Below are 18,468 nucleotides of genomic sequence, written 5' to 3'. Positions count from 1 at the left end.
GATTAGGATTTTTCAACACTGATACCGCTTATTGGAGGACCAAAAAAAGCTGATACCGATTAATCGGCTGATTTTATATATGAAATAATGACAATTACAACAATAGTGGGTGACCACTTATTTTAACTTAATATAATACATAAATAAAATCAATTTAGTCTCAAATAAATAATCAAACCTGTTCAATTTGGTTTAAATAATGCAAAAACACTGTTGAAGAAGAAAGTAAAAGTGCAATATGTGCCATGTAAGAAAGCTACTGTTTCAGTTCCTTACTCGGGAACATGAGAACATATGAAAGCTGGCGGTTCCTTTTAACATGAGTCTTCAATATTCCCAAAAAATAAGTTTAAGGTTGTAGTTATTATAGGAATATTTCTCTCTAGAACATTTGTATAATATAATAACACACAGAAATACGAGCTTAGGTCATTAATATGGTCATATCCGGAAACTATCATTTAGAAAACAAAACATTTTTTATTTCAGTGAAATACGGAACCACTCCGTGTGTTATCGAACGGGTGGCATCCATAAGTCTAAATATTGCTGTTACATTGCACAACATTCAATGTTATGTCATAATTATGAAAAATGCGGGCAAATTAATTACGGTCTTTGTTAGGAAGAAATAGTCTTCACACAGTTCAAACGAGCCAGGTCGCCCAAACTGTTGCATATACCCCGACTCTGCTTGCACAGAACGCAAGAGAAGTGACACAATTTTCCTAGTTAATATTATATGGATGTCCTTTAACTAAATATGCAGGACAAGCTAGTTAAACTAGTAATATCATCAACCATGTGTAGTTAACTAGTGATTATGTTAAGATTGATTGTTTTTTCTAAGATACGTTTAATGCTAGCTAGCAACTGACCTTGGCTCCTTGCTGCACTCGCTTAACAAGTGGTCAGCCTGCCACGCAGCTTCCTCATGGAGTGCAATGTAATCGGCGACCAAAAAGCACTCTTACCAATCAGGACTTTATGGTACTCCTCAGTAAAAGGCACATGACAGCCCGCTTGGAGTTAGCATAAAGGCACCTAAAGGAGTCATACCATGAGAAACAAGATTCTCTGGTCTGGCGAAACCAAGATTAAACTCTTTGGCCTGAATGCCAAGCGTCACGTCTGGAGGAAACCTGGCACCATCCCTACAGTGAAGCGTGGTGGTGGCAGCATCATGCTGTGGGGATGTTTTTCAGCAGCAGGCACTGGGAGACTAGTCAGGATCGAGGGAAAGATTAACAGAGCAATGTACAGGGAGATCCTTGTTTCAAACTGTTCCAGAGTGCTCGGGACCTCAAACTGGGACGAAGGACAACGACCCTAAGCACACAGCCAAGACAATGCAGGAGTGGCTTCAGGACAAGTCTCAATGTCCTTGAGTGGCCCAGCCAGAGCCCGGACTTGAATAGCTCTGGAGAGACCTGAAAATAGCGGTACAGCAACACTCCCCATCCAACCTGACAGAGCTTTGGAGGATCTGCAGAGAAGAATAGGAGAAACTCCCCAAATACAGGTGTGCCAAGCATGTAGCGTTATACCCAAGAAGACTCGAGGCTGTAATCACTGCCAAAAGGTGCTTCAACAAAGTACTGAGTCCAGGATCTGAATGCTTATGTAAATGTGATATCAGTTTAGTATTTTTAATAAATCTGCAAAAATATCTAAAAACCTGTTTTGCTTTTTCATTGTAGGGTATCGTGTGTAGATTGATGAGGGACTTGACAAATTGTTTTTAACCCATTTGAAAATAAATGCTGTAGCGTAACAAAATGTGGAAAGAGTGAAGGGTCTGAATACTTTCCGAATGCACCGTATGTGCGTCCCAGTGTGAGTGTTACGTACCCACTGAGGTGGGCATCTCGCCCCACTGCAGCACCACGTCTTTGGTGATGCGTCCGTAGGTGTTAACGTAGACACCCTCATCCTCGTAACACACCAGCAGCTCAATACCATCCGTGTTGGGCAGGATGATGATGGCATGGGACTGGATATTGGTCTGGATCTGAAGGGAGAGGAAGGGTAGAGTGGGAGGAAGAGTCGGAGGGAGGAGAGCAAACAGAGACAAAGACAAAAAAGGTTAGTCTCGAGTCGTATTCATAAAGAACTTGGCTGAAGAAAAAAGCGACTGAAACAAGGACTACCTGTACTTGCCCAATAAGAAAGACTTGTTTTCACTTTCCGATTAAAAATGTTTTTGATACAGTGTGACCTAATGAATATGCCCCCACATACATGGGCTGAATCTCAAACCAAAGACTTGGCCCTTACGCTCCTTTATCAAGAGGCCACTTGCGGTTGTGTTCGAGAGTGATCACTCGAGTCGGTCAGTGTTTTGGCCAAAATGAGCATTGAGACGATACACACGCGATGTCCCAACTGCAACTTATCTTAGTCCATTTGCGAGTATTGTCGCCCGCGACCTGTCTTGTAGCATGACTCATGAAACACGGGCACTGGGGATCTTGGGCAGACGGACGCATACTCCGATATACAGTGAGAAAGTAGTAGAAACAAAACGACATCTGCCTGTTCCTGCACAGCGCAGCAGTGACTGGCTCAAAGACCTCCTCGGAATTAAACTTCAAATGTGAGGGTGGGGAAGTAGTGACTGTTGTTGCTAGGTAACATGCTAAGATTCATGGGAAGAAGTTGCTGCAGAGGGCGCTGAGTCATAGGATAAAAGAGGATAAAGAGGCTTCCGAAGGGTGCAGTGGAGCCCTTGACTCGACAATCAGCATTTGAGATTGGCTCGTGAACGCACATATCGAGTGGTGAAAGTGTTGGGTTTCAGATTCAGCCATGGATTGGTGGAACGGGGAAAAACAGGAAGCAGAGGAATGAGACAGATGGGTGGGTCTCTTACGTGTGTGGGCAGGTAGATGTCGTAAACCGCCCCAGAGTCCACGTCCACGGCGTGGAAGCCGTTGCTGGAGCCGTAGATGACCTTTAACCTCTGACCCTCCTCCACCGTCAGGTCAACCAGCAGGGGCTTGTGCACCAGGTCACCAAACGACTGCAGGAGGAAGACGTTAAAATTGACAAAATGCACCTTTAAGGTAATTTGTACTGGGAAAGTGAATGTAAACCAATGCCATGGTGGTCTGACTGCAGCCTGAGCCAGTTTACTGTACCTTGAAGGCCATGAACTTGTGGTACGGCTTGGGGGCCCACGCATACACCTCCACAGAGTTTTTCAAGGCAAGGACCAAGAACTTGATCCTCTCATATTTCACTTAAATCAAGAGAAAAAAAAGGTTTTATTTCTGCCCGCTCGTCAAGATTGGACTTGGACCTGCTACAGCCTTGTAACAAGAGAAGTGTCATTCCTGATGGTAAAAATGGGGAGTGGAACGTACCGACTTTGTAGTGTACGCAGCCCTCCAGCTCTCCTACAGTGACCCAGCCCTGCTTCTTCTCCACCTCGGGGTCGTTGTGGAGTATCTTGTTCCTCAGCCAGGACAGGTAGTACACACGCAGCTTATTCTTCTTCCCTGTGTGTGTGTGTGTGTGTGTGTGTGGGATAAAAGAACAAGAGAATGAGTTTGAGTATAATTCAGGAGAGTATATTTGTGTGTCCGTGCACCTCCGTGGTCCGTACCTGATATAGTGACCAGGACGTTGAGTCCCTCCAGGACGTCCATCTGCTGGATGCGCCGTCGGCTGATGAGGGGGTAGACCTTCCCCTGACCGCTACGGTCCAGCAGCATCAGACCACTCTCTGTCCCCACCAGCAGGTTGACACCTGGGAGAGGACAGGGACACACACACACACACCAGTCAGAACCCAGGGGGAGGATAGGGACACACACACGCACACATACCAGTCAGAACCCAGGGGGAAGCAGGTCTGCCATGCTTGTCGCGAAACCTATGATGGATTTCCTATAAATTGTATATATCCATTCATCCATCCAATCAGTATATCACACATCCATCTCTCTATTCATCCATCCATCTATCAACTCTATCCTTCCACTCAGCCACCTCTTCCTCAGGTACGTACCCCATAGTGCAGCACACAGGATCTCAGAGTTGAACCTCTTCTTGTACTTGCGGATCTCAGGCGTGTCGCTCTGGGGGCGTGTGTTGACCGGGTTCACATTGACCACGGAGCCCTTACGTGACGGGTCAGCCCTCAGGGCGTCCACCAGCCGCCCGTCGTTCCCGAAGGCCGCTGTGGACGCCAAAGGTCAGAGGGAGAAGGGGCGTGGCTTTGCTTTGTCATTAATAGCCCTTGATGATCATGCTCTGTATTACACTTCCTGTGCCAAGCAGTGACTTTATGTTCTATGTATAGGTCAGGGTATACTAACTCCTAGTTACTGACCCAGAGATGATTCTATTGTTAATGGATAAGATGAGGGAGCTGATCCTAAAAATCAGCATTTTAAAGGGTAGAGAAAAAAAAGAAGTGACTCACCCATGTTGTTGAGGGAGCTGCCGCTGGAGGGGGAGACCTGCAGGAGGCGCGGGTCGATGAAGGGGGTGAAGGAGGAGGAAGACTTGTGTTTCTGCATGGTGTTGCTGGCCGAGTGGGTCTGGCGACAAAGGCACGGGAGTGAGAGCAGAACACAGACAAACAACAGTGGACAGATATAATGTTGGGTGCTTATATTTGTCCTGTTTTAAGTGTGTATTATACGCACGCAGGTGTGAAATGGAGATGTCTTTTCTGCATATCCCAACTCCCCCCGAGACACCTTCAGAGAGTGGGGTCACGGCCAGGGTCAGCCATTATCAGTTGTGACACTGGAGCAATGAGGGTTAAGTGCCTTGCTCAAGTGCACATCAACTGATTCTTTACCATGTAGCCTCTGGGATTCGAACTAGAGACCTTTTGGTTACAGGCTAAGCTACCTGCCACCCTAAAAGATCCCCATCTACCTGTAACTCAACCTGGTCTGCTACACTATCAGTATTCCCGGAGCCTATTTCTCCTTGGCTTCATACTGTCAAATATTACAATATTATTTATTGTATAATCTGTTTGCATAGAATAATACTTTTTTCCCCAGCAGGGGGAGCTATGGCAGCTGCAGTGAGTCTGGTTTGAACTCAGCAATGGATCCATTTTACTGCGCTCATGACGTTCTATGGAAGACATGTTTATTGCTGGGCTACAATAACATAAGGCCGAATAGGATTTACAGTAGCCAATTAACAGTACAATAGGAAGGGCCTGCAGGCTTGGCCAATCTAAAACTGAGAATCAATCAGACCTGCTTGAGAAACCATAGGGCTTCATAAAACACTATGTACACACTGGGTTCTGTTACAACACACTGTACATCAGGACATTTCTCATCTAGTAATCAAACGTGACATCTACTCTACGGATGGCAAAAACAAAACACACACAAAACGCATGGGAAGATTTGACATGCATTTGTTGGAAGCAGATATGAAAAACAAGAAGGAGAGTAGAACCAACATGGAAGACGAAATAAAGATGGCAGGTTCAGGACAGAAACAGAATTCAGAGAGAAACGGGATGAAATATGAAAAGTCAAATTGCCAGTGTAAAGCACACAGATTTTGATCAAACGCAACCATCAAAATGCAGCAGTTTATCATTAGGCTAAACGGTAGACGCGCTGTTCAGTGTCTTGGTGTCTTCCCTGATAGTAGCGTTGTCATGCTAACACACACCTTTAGTTGGGTAGTAAAATCCATACAAGCTAGGTTTGTCCAAAAGCACCACACACCAAGCAAGCTAGCTACCACCCAGGCACAGCCTACTACTAAACTGCTTGACTGAAATGGCATCAAAGCACTAAGGCCATGGAGAGATGGGAGATGAAGTCCAATGAGGTGTTCCACAACCTCTTAACCCCTGACAAGATGGGACTACATAGACTTCACCTCCCAGCTTGCACCTGGGCAAAGTGTTTTACCAACGCTCTCTAGACTAGTAAAGCCGCTTGCTCATTGCTAAGGTCCCACACTAGGTGGCGCTAGTGTTAGAGGCAGTGCTATGAGTAATATTCAGAAGGTGAAGCAGCACAGAGATCATTCGTCAGTTCAGTCAGTCAGCCAACAGGGGACAGGGTAGACAATAACCAGAGTAGCCAGCTTAAGGGACAGGGTAGACTGAATAACCAGAGTAGCCAGCCAACAGGGGACAGAGTAGACTGAACAACCAGAGTAGCCAGCTTAAGGGACAGAGTAGACTGAACAACCAGAGTAGCCAGCCAACAGGGGACAGAGTAGACTGAACAACCAGAGTAGCCAGCTTAAGGGACAGAGTAGACTGAACAACCAGAGTAGCCAGCTTAAGGGACAGAGTAGACTGAACAACCAGAGTAGCCAACTTAAGGGACAGGGGACATACCTCGATGGCAGTGAGCTTGTCCAGGGGGGTCTGGGGGGACATGGCTGGGCTGACATGGCTGGAGGAGGGGGAGATGGAGATGGAAGAAGAGGTGGAGGAGGCGGAGGTGGGGGAGTGGTGGCTCTGCTGAATAAGGTCTGGCAGCAGGTGAATGCGGCCGGCAAAGCCGTTTTTCTCCTGGTGACCGTTACCAGGACCAGGAGGAGTAGTATGTGCTTGAACGGCTTGACCGTGAGCCACACTGGGACCGGAGGAGGATGAAGAGACATTGACCGCCAGGCGCTTTTTGTCGCCCGCGCTCTGTAACCAAGAACAACCTCAACGTCTATCTCCTTGTTTTCCACTAGTAACTGTACATGACAGTGTGCTTTACCAGCAAACCAAGACTCAACATAGGAAATGAAACAAGATGATAACTGAAACCAGGGGTGGAAGAGGACATGATAACAACCAGAGGGTCTTCTGCAGTCCTACCTGTCTAATGACCAAGGTGCCATCCTTGGAGGGTGTGGTGAGGTCGTTCTCGGAGTCGTCGTGGGCCAGTAAGGTCTTCAGGGATGCAGTCTCTCCGTTACTCAGACCTCTCCTGGTGGAAACAGTACGTCTCATATTCAAACACCAATTATTAATAATACATGGGACTTATTTAGCACTTTTCAATGAGCCAAATGACTCACCTCATTCAAGTCTTTCTATGCTATATAGTATATATTATCTGATCAACTTTTCATCTGAAAGCCTTTCTTTAGGGCAGTATCACTAAGGCCTTGAGTTCATAAAGGGCCCGTGTGCTGATCTAGGATCAGTTTTGCCTTTCAGATCATAATGAATGAGATTACAAGGACGTGGGGAAACCTGATTGCAGACTAAGACGCTTTGTGAATACGGGTCCAGGTCAGAGGTCAGGGTCGTTACGTACCCGGCCCTGGTATCCTCTGCTCCCGAGGTGGACTCGTCTGCTGCGTCCTGGTCCACTTCTTCATCATCGTCTTCGTCGGTGGTGCCTGACTCCTCGCTGGAGGAGGAGTAGTCCGTCACCTTGTTGGGAGGACGTACATCCTCCACCGCCCGCAGCTCTTTGGCCAGGGCCGTCAGGTCCTAGAGGTCAAATAAGGCTCGGAATATTTTCAATACTCCCTTTCCAAAAGGTTGTCACTGATTTAAACCATGTCAGATTACTGATTACTAGTTTTACAGGGGGAGGATGCATTGTCAAAGGATTGAACTGGGGCGAGGAGGGGAGCATCATTCCCCATACATTAAGGCCATAACATTAACCTCAGTTAAGAGCCAACACAGGCTGCTGAAAACAGTAACTTGTGATGTGCCAGGTGAAGAGCAACTGGATTGGGATGGCGCAGGCAGGAGGCAAGAAGAAGACAGCAGGAGAAAAGAAGACAGCAGGAGAAAAGAAGACAGCAGGGAGAGGGGCGGGTCAGAGGTGCATCGTCAGCCAATCACGTGTCAGCCAAGGAGAGGAGGACCAATGACTGGGAGGCAAATGGAATAGCGATGGAATTGGACCCTGAGCTTCTCACAGGACAGCCCTCTTCTGAAACGTTTTAGCATACATGGTGGCCCATGCAGTGGAAATAAGCATAGCATCAGAGCATGACATATTCTTATGCACGCTTGCTTACCACGTCCCCCTATACAATTCCCCCCGTAATCACATTGTTGGAGTAATGGGATGCCACAGGTTGTCGTGTCATGGCCCATAGGGAACACCAAAAGATAAGACAACGGGATAATCAGTCATAGAAACAGCACCACACTGTTACTGTAGCAGGCTGCAGTGCTGGCCTGGTTTACAGCCAGATGCAGGGACCACTACTACAGCAGTATGTGGATACAGTCATAAGAGACAGGTTCTTACGGCTGGCCGGTTGGGTCGGGCAAAGTCCTTCTTGTCGTCAGGCTTCTTGGCAGCGTTGTCGGGGCGTTGCAGTGGGGAGCCCTCAGACTTAGACGATGCTGGAGGAGAGGATGGTAAACCAACATCAGTGGAAGACCTACAAGATACTAAATGCAGTATTGTACATCCAGTATACTGTGTGTATTCTGTGTGTGTGTGTGTGTGTTACTCACAGCGTGCTCTGAACCTCTCCCCAGAGCCGGCCTGGGAGCTGGAGGAGCCAGAGGAGCTGCCACTGCCGGGCCTGGGAACCAGCTTCTCCACTCGGTCCCACAGCAGACGTGGCTCCGCATTACTGGAAGACAAGCAACACAGGGGATTGAAAACACACACCTCCCCATACCCACCCCGCGAACAATTCAACTCTTTTCAACAACACACAGAGTTGACCACATACCTGCCGGCGTTCCTCTGTACTGCCTGGTTGCTAGGCGGGGCAGAGGCCTGGAGAGGAGAGTCTCTGCGTGACAACACAGGGGACCTGGACGTTGTCCTCACTGGAACCTGTGGTAGACAAGACGGACGCCCTCACACGCCTGGCTACAGGAGCATAAACTACCACCACCACACAGCAGGGCCTGGCACCACTGCATAGCCCCAATCCCTCTTCCCAAATGTGCATTCTACCCTTCAACTACAAATAGATCGCTGGATAATTTTAGTCATCTACAGACAGGACATGGATATTTGTAATAAACTCAGTTTCCCAAACTACTAGGAGCACATTTTGGGTTTTGTCCAAGCACTACACAGCTGATTCAAATAACCAACTCGTCATCAAACTTTGACTATTTGATTCAACTGTGCAGTGCTGGGATAAAAAAATAAATGTGGTTTGGGTGTGGGCAGGACCGAGTTTTGGGAAACACTGGTCTAGGTAATGGTTTTGGTCGGCCCTCCGTTACATTAGTGAACAGAGTGAATATGATGGGCATGCAGGATGTACACGGTGAAGTACTAGAAGAGGAACAACTCATGAAGCCATGCAAGACCATATGGTGTGTAGTTAGCCAGTGGAAGCACAGCACTGAGTAAAGATAGTTACTATAGGGACTCCAGTACTGTACACTGGGACAATTGCAGCTACAACCAGGAGATATTTGTCAAGATAGCTATCAGTCACTGATTATACTAGTGAACCAGACTAAGAGTCTAATCTACCTTATTGTAGCTCTACACTATGCTGTGGAACATAGCCTTATAATGGTGAAGGCAAAAGCCCACAGTGCAATCCCACTGCTGTCGGATGGGACACCCAGAGAAGCTGTAGACATTGCTATCTTGCCCCTCTGAGGGGACCACGGATGGGGGCTGGAAAAGGGGGTCCCTTGGGCTGTCCTTTCTTACCCTGGGGGGCACCTCGTCGCTGGGGCCCGAGGCGGGGGGCTGGGGGTCAGTGCGTGCAGCAGCAGAGGGGTGATGGTGGTGGTTGTGGGGCTCCTGGGAGCGCAGATGGAGATGTGCAAAACTAGGAACCGCGGGTTCACTGAAGGAATGGGAGCGAGACACGACGGGGGGCGGGGCGGCGCTGCTGCTCTTAAGAGCGGCCAGGTGGGACCACTGGACCTTCCAGACAGACACACAGAGGGGAGAGAACAGGGGGGGAGGTAGGTGGGAGAAGGTCAAACCACAGAGTGAAGGCACAGAGATGAAGGACATGGCTGAAAACATATGCATATACATGTAACATATGCATATAATAGACATGCATTGCACATACGTCATGCAGTCCGAGACAACAGAAGCGACAACAGAAACAGTCAAACAGGTTCACACACAAACATTTACAGTGAAGACAAATAACAGGACAACAGATAGTTGAATGGCACAGTGAGAGTGGCAAGGAGATGAGTGAAGGGGAACCAAGCAGCCAATCACATGCAGCCTCCTCTGGCATCCTGGGTAAGGTTTATCACACCACTGAAGGGACAAGCTTTTACTCAGGTCAATTAGTGGAAGGTCCCAGAAATCCCACTATAACATCATAACAGATATGAGTAGATCTACTGACATGATGGAGCATGTCATTCTATTGGGACTAGAGGTCGACCGATTACGTTTTTTCAACTCCGATACCGATTATTGGAGGACCAAAAAGGGCCGATACCGATTAATCGGTATGACAATTACAACAATACTGAATGAACACTTATTTTAACTTCATATAATACATCAATAAAATCAATTTAGGCTCAAATAAATAATGAAACATGTTTAATTTGGTTTGCAAAAACAAAGTGTTGGAGAAGAAAGTAAAAGTGCAATATGTGCCATGTAAGAAAGCTAACGTTTCAGTTCCTTGCTCAGAACATGAGAACATATGAAAGCTGGTGGTTCCTTTTAACACGAGTCTTCAATATTCCCAGGTAAGAAGTTTTAGGTTGTGGTTATTATAGGAATATTTCTCTATATACCATTTGTATTCCATATACCTTTGACTATTGGATGTTCTTATAGGCACTTTAGTATTGCCAGTAACAGTATAGCTTCAGTCCCTCGTCTCGCTCCTACCTGGGCTCGAACCAGGAACACATCGACAACAGCCACCCTCGAAGCAGCGTTACCCATGCAGAGCAAGGGGAACAACTACTCCAAGTCTCAGAGCGAGTGACATTTCAAACGCTAATAGCGCGCACCCCGCTAACCATTTCACATCAGTTACACCAGCCTAACCTCGGGAGTTGATATGCTTGAAGTCATTAACAGCTGCTGGAAAACACACAAAAGTGCTACTTGAATGAATGCTTACCAGCCTGCTGCTGCCTAACATCGCTCAGTCAGACTGCTCCATCAAATCATAGACTTAATTATAACATAATAACTCACAGAAATACGAGCCTTTGGTCATTAATATGGTCAAATCCGGAAACGAGACGTTTATTCTTTCAGTGAAATACAGAACCGTTCCGTATTTTATCTAACGGGTGGCATCCATAAGCCTAAATATTCCGGTTACATTGCACAACCTTCACTGTTATGTCAAAATTCTGGCAAATTAGGCGGCCCAAACTGTTGCATATACACTGACTCTGCGTGCAATGAACGCAAGAGAAGTGACACAATTTCACCTGGTTAATATTGCCTGCTAACCTGGATTTCTTTTAGCTAAATATGCAGGTTTAAAAATATATACTTCTGTGTATTGATTTTAAGAAAGGCATTGATGTTTATGGTTAGGTACACATTGGAGCAACGACAGCACCGCATCGATTATATGCAACGCAGGACACCCTAGATAAACTAGTAATATCATCAACCATGTGTAGTTAACTAGTGATTATGATTGATTGATTGTTTTTTATAAGATAAGTTTAATGCTAGTTAGCAACTTACCTTGGCTTACTGCATTCGCGCAACAGGCAGTCTCCTCATGAAGTGCAATGTAATCAGGTGGTTAGAGCGTTGGACTAGTTAACTAAGGTTGCAAGATTGAATCCCCTGAGCTGACAAGGTGAAAATCTGTCGTTCTGCCCCTGAAGAAGGCAGTTAACCCACCGTTCCTAGGCCGTCATTGAAATTAAGAATGTGTTCTTAACTGACTTGCCTAGATAAATAAAAGGTGTAAAAAATAAAATACCTTTTTTTTCTTCTTTTTTTAAATTTAAAATTGGCCAAATCGGTTGCCAAAAAAACTGATTTGCGATTGTTATGAAAACTTGAAATCGGCCCTAATTAATCGGCCATTCCGATTAATCAGTCGACCTCTAATTGGGACCTCTACTAGCTCATCCACAGAAATAGACATTGAATTATATGTGTGGGTGCTAGAATGGACATCTCGTGGCACCAATGCCTTGCTGTCAGATAACCTACTGTATGGAGAGCGGTAGATCGAGAGAAGGGAGGGAAGGATGAGGGGTTTACCTGTGGTTCCATGGGCCGGTGCATGGCAGGCGGGACAGACTCGGAGGAGGAGCTGCCGTTAGAGAAGGGTTCAGAGCGGGGGGGCACGGGGGGCTGCTTGGTGGGTGGGGCGGTCTGGGGGGAGCCCTGAATGTTCTTTCGGAAGCGCTCGTCGGCCTGGGAGTGCAGGACAGACAGACAGGGTCAGTGAGGATCAGTGGGGTCAAGGTTGAGGCATTAACTCAACGACAAAACACACAAGGAGAAAGACTAGGAGAACGAGGAAGAGTCAACACTGAAGCCGACGCCTTGTTATCGACAGGGAGGGAAAGTCCGCTGACATGCACATGAGCCCACCTCAGACAGTCTTGTTAATGATATCTTACACCTCCAGGGGACTCATCCCAGAGAACAGTCGCTCTCTGGGACCCAGCAGCACACAGTCGCTCTCTGGGACCCAGCAGCACACAGTCGCTCTCTGGGACCCAGCAGCACACATATGTTAGTGTGGGCCTGAGCTGACCACATGCATGACATCCTCTCCAGTCACTTACCTGAACAGTACAAGGCACAGCCGCATTACAAACCATCACGCTTATTTAGTAGGTATGTGAGAGGACGACAAGAGCAGGAACACCTGACTACTTCGTTTTCACCACTGCAGTAGACAGCAATACAACTGGTAATTCACAAGAATATGTGAAGTACTGACGGCTTCAACTCATCACCGCCTCTGCTGGGTCCCTTTATCAATTCAAGCCCATTGATTTAAATATGTGTTACATTCAGGTATGGCAACTCAACTGTGAATGCATATGAAGGAAAAATAGATGCATTTTCATGAAATTAATTATAGCTGACTAATGGCAAGAGAAAATGTACCGTGTTCTGCGTAAGCAAACCATTTGGTCCTGAATGCAAAATGATGTTGACAGAGATCCAGCTTGCAGCGCTTCAGTCTATACTTAGTATTTTTCTTGCTCAGTGTTCTCAAGACTCAGACACGTCCTCCTCAAGACGTTTTAGTAGAGAAGCATCAGATAGTCAAGCAAAGACTAGAGCCAGAAGTGAAGCAGTACAGTTTTAGAGAGGCGGTGGTTGTGAGCGACTGGCTTTCTTTTCTCTGACTGTCCTCGCTCCTCAAACAAAATGGTTGGCTGAGTAGTCTATTCACTAATCATTTAAAAACAGACAACAACGTTATCCTAGTACTGTAACGTTATAGGCTATTTTGTGTTGCATACATTAAACGCAGTGCTACATTGGACTGTGTGAGCTATTAAACACTATTTTAAGACGATAACTGAAAGAAAAAAGACAACCATAGCGCCAGCTCACACCACCAGGGCTAACATAACACGCTGTGTGGAGAGGGGGGCAGGCAGCTAGAATAGAAGTAGCAGCAGGCAGAAGGAGGAAGTGATGTCGTGTTGGGGTTCACCTCTCTGATTGGCTGAGGATCACCGAGAACGTCGCTAGCCTCCGAGCGGTCTGTCTGTGGGGACTTGGGGCCGTCTAGGCCCCCGGTCTGTGAGGGTTTAGTAACGTCTGTGGACTGGGTGGCTAGGGCATCGCTATTGTCAGAGGGGGTCTTTTCTGAGTCTTTATCAACACTGTTTGGGGACAGTTTCTGAGAGGCCTTGGTAGTGTTATCGCAGGACATGGTTTGTGGGGACTTTGTGGTATCCGAGGACATTCTCCGTGGGGCGTTAGCAGTAACATTGTCCAGGAAATGGGCATGTGGGGACCTAGTGTTATCGCAGGACGTTCTCCGTGAAGCAATAGCATTAGAATTATTGAGGACGTGGGGTTGTGGAGCTGGGGCTCTATCGCCCACGGGGCCTGGGGACATTGTCGGAGGGGCTTTGTTAGTACTGTCGGGGGACATTCTCTTGGGGTCTTCAGTCTTTTCGCAGGGCTGCGGTGGTTTATTGTCGTGCTGGAGGGACAGCAGATAGGCCTGCTCCTGCTGCAGACGCTTGTGGAGACGCTCTGCCTTCCGCTGCTCCTCCAGCTCCCGCCACTTGAACTCCTGATGCAGAGTGCGCGGCTGAGTTGAGGCACATTAGACATGGGGGAAAGTGGCTAATGGCATGTGTAAGCTAATGCTACCTTGGGGGGTGAATTGTATTAAATTAAGCACTTGAAGACCGATTCAGCTTAGTTCTATAAAGATGAAGCTTGATAAATTCAAGCCTACAAACATGTTAAATAAAGTCTTCCTTCAAATGCAGATTCTTCCATTTCATTACTCACAAATAAATGTTACAACCTTCTTTAGCGAGTAATAGAACCAAAGTTGAGGATTGGGTGAATAGTGTGGAATGGTTCAATTTATGAGAAGCAAGACAGAATGGTGAATGCTGAGCAATAAAGAAACAAAAAGGTGACTTCATATACACACACATAAATAAATACATCTCAACTCATTTCCTCAGGATGTAAATGTAACCAGAGACACCGGCAGAGAAACATAGGAACTCCATCTTCCTGTAGGGTATTTCCGAATGACTAATCTATACAACAGCTAACGTCAACCATAATTCATGCAATATAGCCATAACACCTGGCCTTGATTACTATCTATGTTCTAGAAAAGAGCTTGCTCCTAAATGTGCGATCCAGTCCTGAAAACAGGGGCTTTCTCAGTGGGGTGCAACATTTACAACGTTGTCAATACAAATGTAATAGAATACAGCTCCAGACACCATTCCCTGTTCAACTTGACAAAGACTCATGGGTGTTCTACATCACCAATTTCTCAACATTCTGTAACATTGCGCCCACCTGAACGCGCCCCCTGGAGAGTAAGAATGGTAGGATGCAGGTTTCTTACCAGGAGCATGGCCTGTTCATGGAGCAGCTGCTGCTGCAGGATCTCCAGGTGCCTCTGCTCCTCCTCCAGCTGCCGACGAATGTACTCCTGTCAATCAAACACAACAGCCGCCATGATTGGATGAAATACAGGAAGTGACAAAAATGCCCAGCATGTTGGCCAATTAGAGTGCTTCTTGTCATTTAAAGACCTACCTGCTCACGGTCGCTCCTCCTCTTCTCCTCCTCCGCCCTCCGGCGCTCATCATCCTCTTTCCGCCGTCGTTCCATCTCCTCCATGCGCCTCTTCTCCTCCTGCTCGCGGCGGCGCTGCTCACGCTCCTGCTGCCTCCTCATCTCGCGCTCGCGTCGCTGTTGCTGTGAGGCACCAGGAGGGGGCGACAGAGAGAGAACCTCAGGGATACGACACACAGGGAGAGCTGAAATTCTAGTTGGGATTCCCTGTTCAAAGATATTATGAGATGTCACTGCTACTATGGCAATGATTGTCCATAGTAGCAGTGATCTGAATGATTTGAGGAAAACAAGAGAGGATGGGAAGTCAAATACAGGCTTTGGTGAATTGATCAAGCGAGGAGCAGCTGTCTATTGATCTAAAAATATAGGACACCTTTTATCCTTGTAATGGCAGTCTTCTGTGACAGCATGGGCTGCGTCATTGTGGGCTATCCAAGTTCGACCCTCTATGGGGTGATCACAGTTTCGCTCTGTCCAATCGTGGCTGCAGGATCAACCTACACCCCGCCCATTTCTTCACAGACAGCAGAACTAACCAATCGAGTTATTCAGAGCATGCAGCACTGTACTCGCACCCTAAATTCTACATACAAGTTTTACTTTAAAATCAATGAATCAATGTTTATTAACTCTACCTCCTCCAGCCGCCTCCTCTGCTCCTTCTGTTGCTCAATGCGTTTCTGCCTCTCTGCCAATAGTTGGCGCTTGTACTCCTCCTGCTCACGGAGCTGCTGTTCCTGCAGGAGCTGCTGTCGGCGCAGCGCCTCCGAGCGCTCCTTGTTCTCCTGCTGCAGCCGGATGAAGTCCTTACGCAGCGTCGACTCACCCGGCATGTTCACTATGGAGCTGCAGGGAGGACGAGCGGAAACGAGGGAACAGTGAGTTAGTTCGAGGGAACAGTGAGTTAGTTCGAGGGAACAGTGAGTTAGTTCGAGGGAACAGTGAGTTAGTTCGAGGGAACAGTGAGTTAGTTCGAGGGAACAGTGAGTTAGTTCGAGGGAACAGTGAGTTAGTTCGAGGGAACAGTGAGTTAGTTCGAGGGAACAGTGAGTTAGTTCGAGGGAACAGTGAGTTAGTTCGAGGGAACAGTGAGTTAGTTCGAGGGAACAGTGAGTTAGTTCGAGGGAACAGTGAGTTAGTTCGAGGGAACAGTGAGTTAGTTCGAGGGAACAGTGAGTTAGTTCGAGGGAACAGTGAGTTAGTTCGAGGGAACAGTGAGTTAGTTCGAGGGAACAGTGAGTTAGTTCGAGGGAACAGTGAGTTAGTTCAAGGGAACAGTGAGTTAGTTCAAGGGAACAGTGAGTTAGTTCAAGGGAACAGTGAGTTAGTTCAAGGGAACAGTGAGTTAGTTCAAGGGAACAGTGAGTTAGTTCAAGGGAACAGTGAGTTAGTTCAAGGGAACAGTGAGTTAGTTCAAGGGAACAGTGAGTTAGTTCAAGGGAACAGTGAGTTAGTTCAAGGGAACAGTGAGTTAGTTCAAGGGAACAGTGAGTTAGTTCAAGGGAACAGTGAGTTAGTTCAAGGGAACAGTGAGTTAGTTCAAGGGAACAGTGAGTTAGTTCAAGGGAACAGTGAGTTAGTTCAAGGGAACAGTGAGTTAGTTCAAGGGAACAGTGAGTTAGTTCAAGGGAACAGTGAGTTAGTTCAAGGGAACAGTGAGTTAGTTCAAGGGAATCGTTAGTTTCTGTGTCAGATGGGTGGAGTTGCTTAGCGTTTCCAGGTAGGTGTTTGCTACACTGGTGACAGGTGAGCAGAGATATCCACGCTATATTGTGAATTGCAAAATTAACTGTGTACATCAATGTGTAACACTAAGACATTACCTAGGCTCTCCCTCTTGCTCTCCAGCATCCTCCTCTTCCTCCTCACTCCCGCTGTACTCATATTCAGTCTCATCTGAAAAACAATACGTGGATAGTGTGACAAGATGTAGAAACATGGGCTATTCAGTGTAAATGTAAAACACACAAAAGGCCCAATGCAGAGGTTTTTATTTTAATATCAAATCATTTATGGGTAACACTGAAGTACCTTACTGTGATTGTTTTCAATTAAAATTGTCAAAAATACACAAAAATAGCTTCTTATCAAAGACAAATTTCTCAAGCAATACATTTGCTAGAAGTATCTGGGAGTGGTCTGAGTGGGGAAAATGTGCTGTTCTTAGCAGAGAGGTTTGGAACTCTCTCATTGGCCTATTAACTAATTCACCACCTGGTGATTCCACCACCTGGTGATTCCACCACCTGGTGATTCCACCACCTGGTGATTCCACCACCTGGTGATTCCACCACCTGGTGATTCCACCACGTAGGCAAAAGCTCCATCCCACCAAAACAGGCAGACATTTCTGGCGGTCTTTTCAAACCGCTCTTACACTAATGGGGCACCGTCATCATGTTCACAGTGTTACTTTAAGACTCTGTCATTAACAGGTAGAGAGGCAGACTCACCTTTCTCCCCCCTCTTCTTCTTGGTGCGGTCGATGTGGTCTTTGAGCTGGATGCGGACCTGCCTCTCGTTGGGCTGGTCCCTGATGAAGGGGTGCTTGAGCAGCTGCTCGGTGGGGGGGCGCTGGTTGTAGTTCTTCACCAGGGAGCCCTCGATGAAGCTGCAAAACTTCTTAGACCTGAAAGAGGAAGGGGTCAAGACAGATGAGGCCGCTAATGAGATATCATATTACCACCAGTAATCATGTAGCCTGGGGGACTTGTTGTCTGACACAAAATAAATCCATCTTCTACAACCCACTGACAAGACAACAAATGACAGACAAACTAAACTAACTGTCAAAAGAGCCTGAGAAGCTACAAGTCTGAAATAGGAAGATCCTGTTTTATCTATTTAGACAGAAATCCAGTGAGCCTTTCATAACTTAAATACAATGAATATTCTGGGAAAAACCCGTCTCAGAAGAAAAGCGGTCATAATCGTAAATGCACCGGTGCCAGAGGAAAGTCTCAGAGGGTTGAGTTTCCCCCCGGAATGAGGGCTGAGGAGCCTCGCCGTGAGCCAACAGGCCTTCCTCCCATGTGCCACAGCTGTTCAGAGAGGAGGAGGAGGGAGGAGAGCGAGAGAGGAGACCTCTAAACCCAGCTGACAGAATCTTGGTAACTTACCACTTCTTGGACTTGAGTCGCGGGGGAGGGTTCCTTGGGATGAGGAAGAGTGCTCGCATCGGATGCATATCACACAGCGCTAAAAGTGAAAACACACACACCAGAGGGAATCAGTAAAAACATGACAGGGAGAAAAGCAAAGACAAAGGCAGAAGGAACCAATAGAGCTGCCATCTACA

At 46.9% G+C, this 18,468-nt stretch overlaps 1 protein-coding gene across 7 annotated transcripts in view; it reads right to left on the bottom strand.

Annotated features, from left to right (window-relative positions):
* LOC110527400 (mitogen-activated protein kinase kinase kinase kinase 4) overlaps positions 1-18,468 on the bottom strand; it is a 51,381-nt gene that overhangs the window by 3,280 nt on the left and 29,633 nt on the right. Inside the window, exons 9-30 of one of the 7 annotated variants that reach the window (XM_036982818.1) lie at positions 18,290-18,368; positions 17,624-17,799; positions 16,994-17,066; positions 15,806-16,016; positions 15,129-15,290; positions 14,935-15,021; positions 13,903-14,130; positions 12,120-12,275; positions 9,603-9,821; positions 8,653-8,759; positions 8,429-8,550; positions 8,217-8,314; positions 7,260-7,438; positions 6,815-6,926; positions 6,341-6,640; positions 4,430-4,547; positions 4,013-4,183; positions 3,608-3,751; positions 3,366-3,500; positions 3,141-3,241; positions 2,873-3,022; positions 1,852-2,011 (exon numbers count right to left, since the gene is read on the bottom strand). In XM_036982818.1, coding sequence (XP_036838713.1) covers positions 1,852-2,011; positions 2,873-3,022; positions 3,141-3,241; positions 3,366-3,500; positions 3,608-3,751; positions 4,013-4,183; positions 4,430-4,547; positions 6,341-6,640; positions 6,815-6,926; positions 7,260-7,438; positions 8,217-8,314; positions 8,429-8,550; positions 8,653-8,759; positions 9,603-9,821; positions 12,120-12,275; positions 13,903-14,130; positions 14,935-15,021; positions 15,129-15,290; positions 15,806-16,016; positions 16,994-17,066; positions 17,624-17,799; positions 18,290-18,368 — 3,288 coding nt within the window. The other 6 variants (XM_036982814.1, XM_036982813.1, XM_036982816.1 and 3 more) reach the window with 6 other exon arrangements.

The sequence above is a fragment of the Oncorhynchus mykiss genome, chromosome 7 (genome assembly GCF_013265735.2).
Source record: "Oncorhynchus mykiss isolate Arlee chromosome 7, USDA_OmykA_1.1, whole genome shotgun sequence".
In the NCBI taxonomy this organism is placed as follows: Eukaryota; Metazoa; Chordata; class Actinopteri; order Salmoniformes; family Salmonidae; genus Oncorhynchus; species Oncorhynchus mykiss.
The sequence above is the reverse complement of the archived record's forward strand: the minus strand, read 5'-3'. Positions and strand labels throughout refer to the sequence as shown.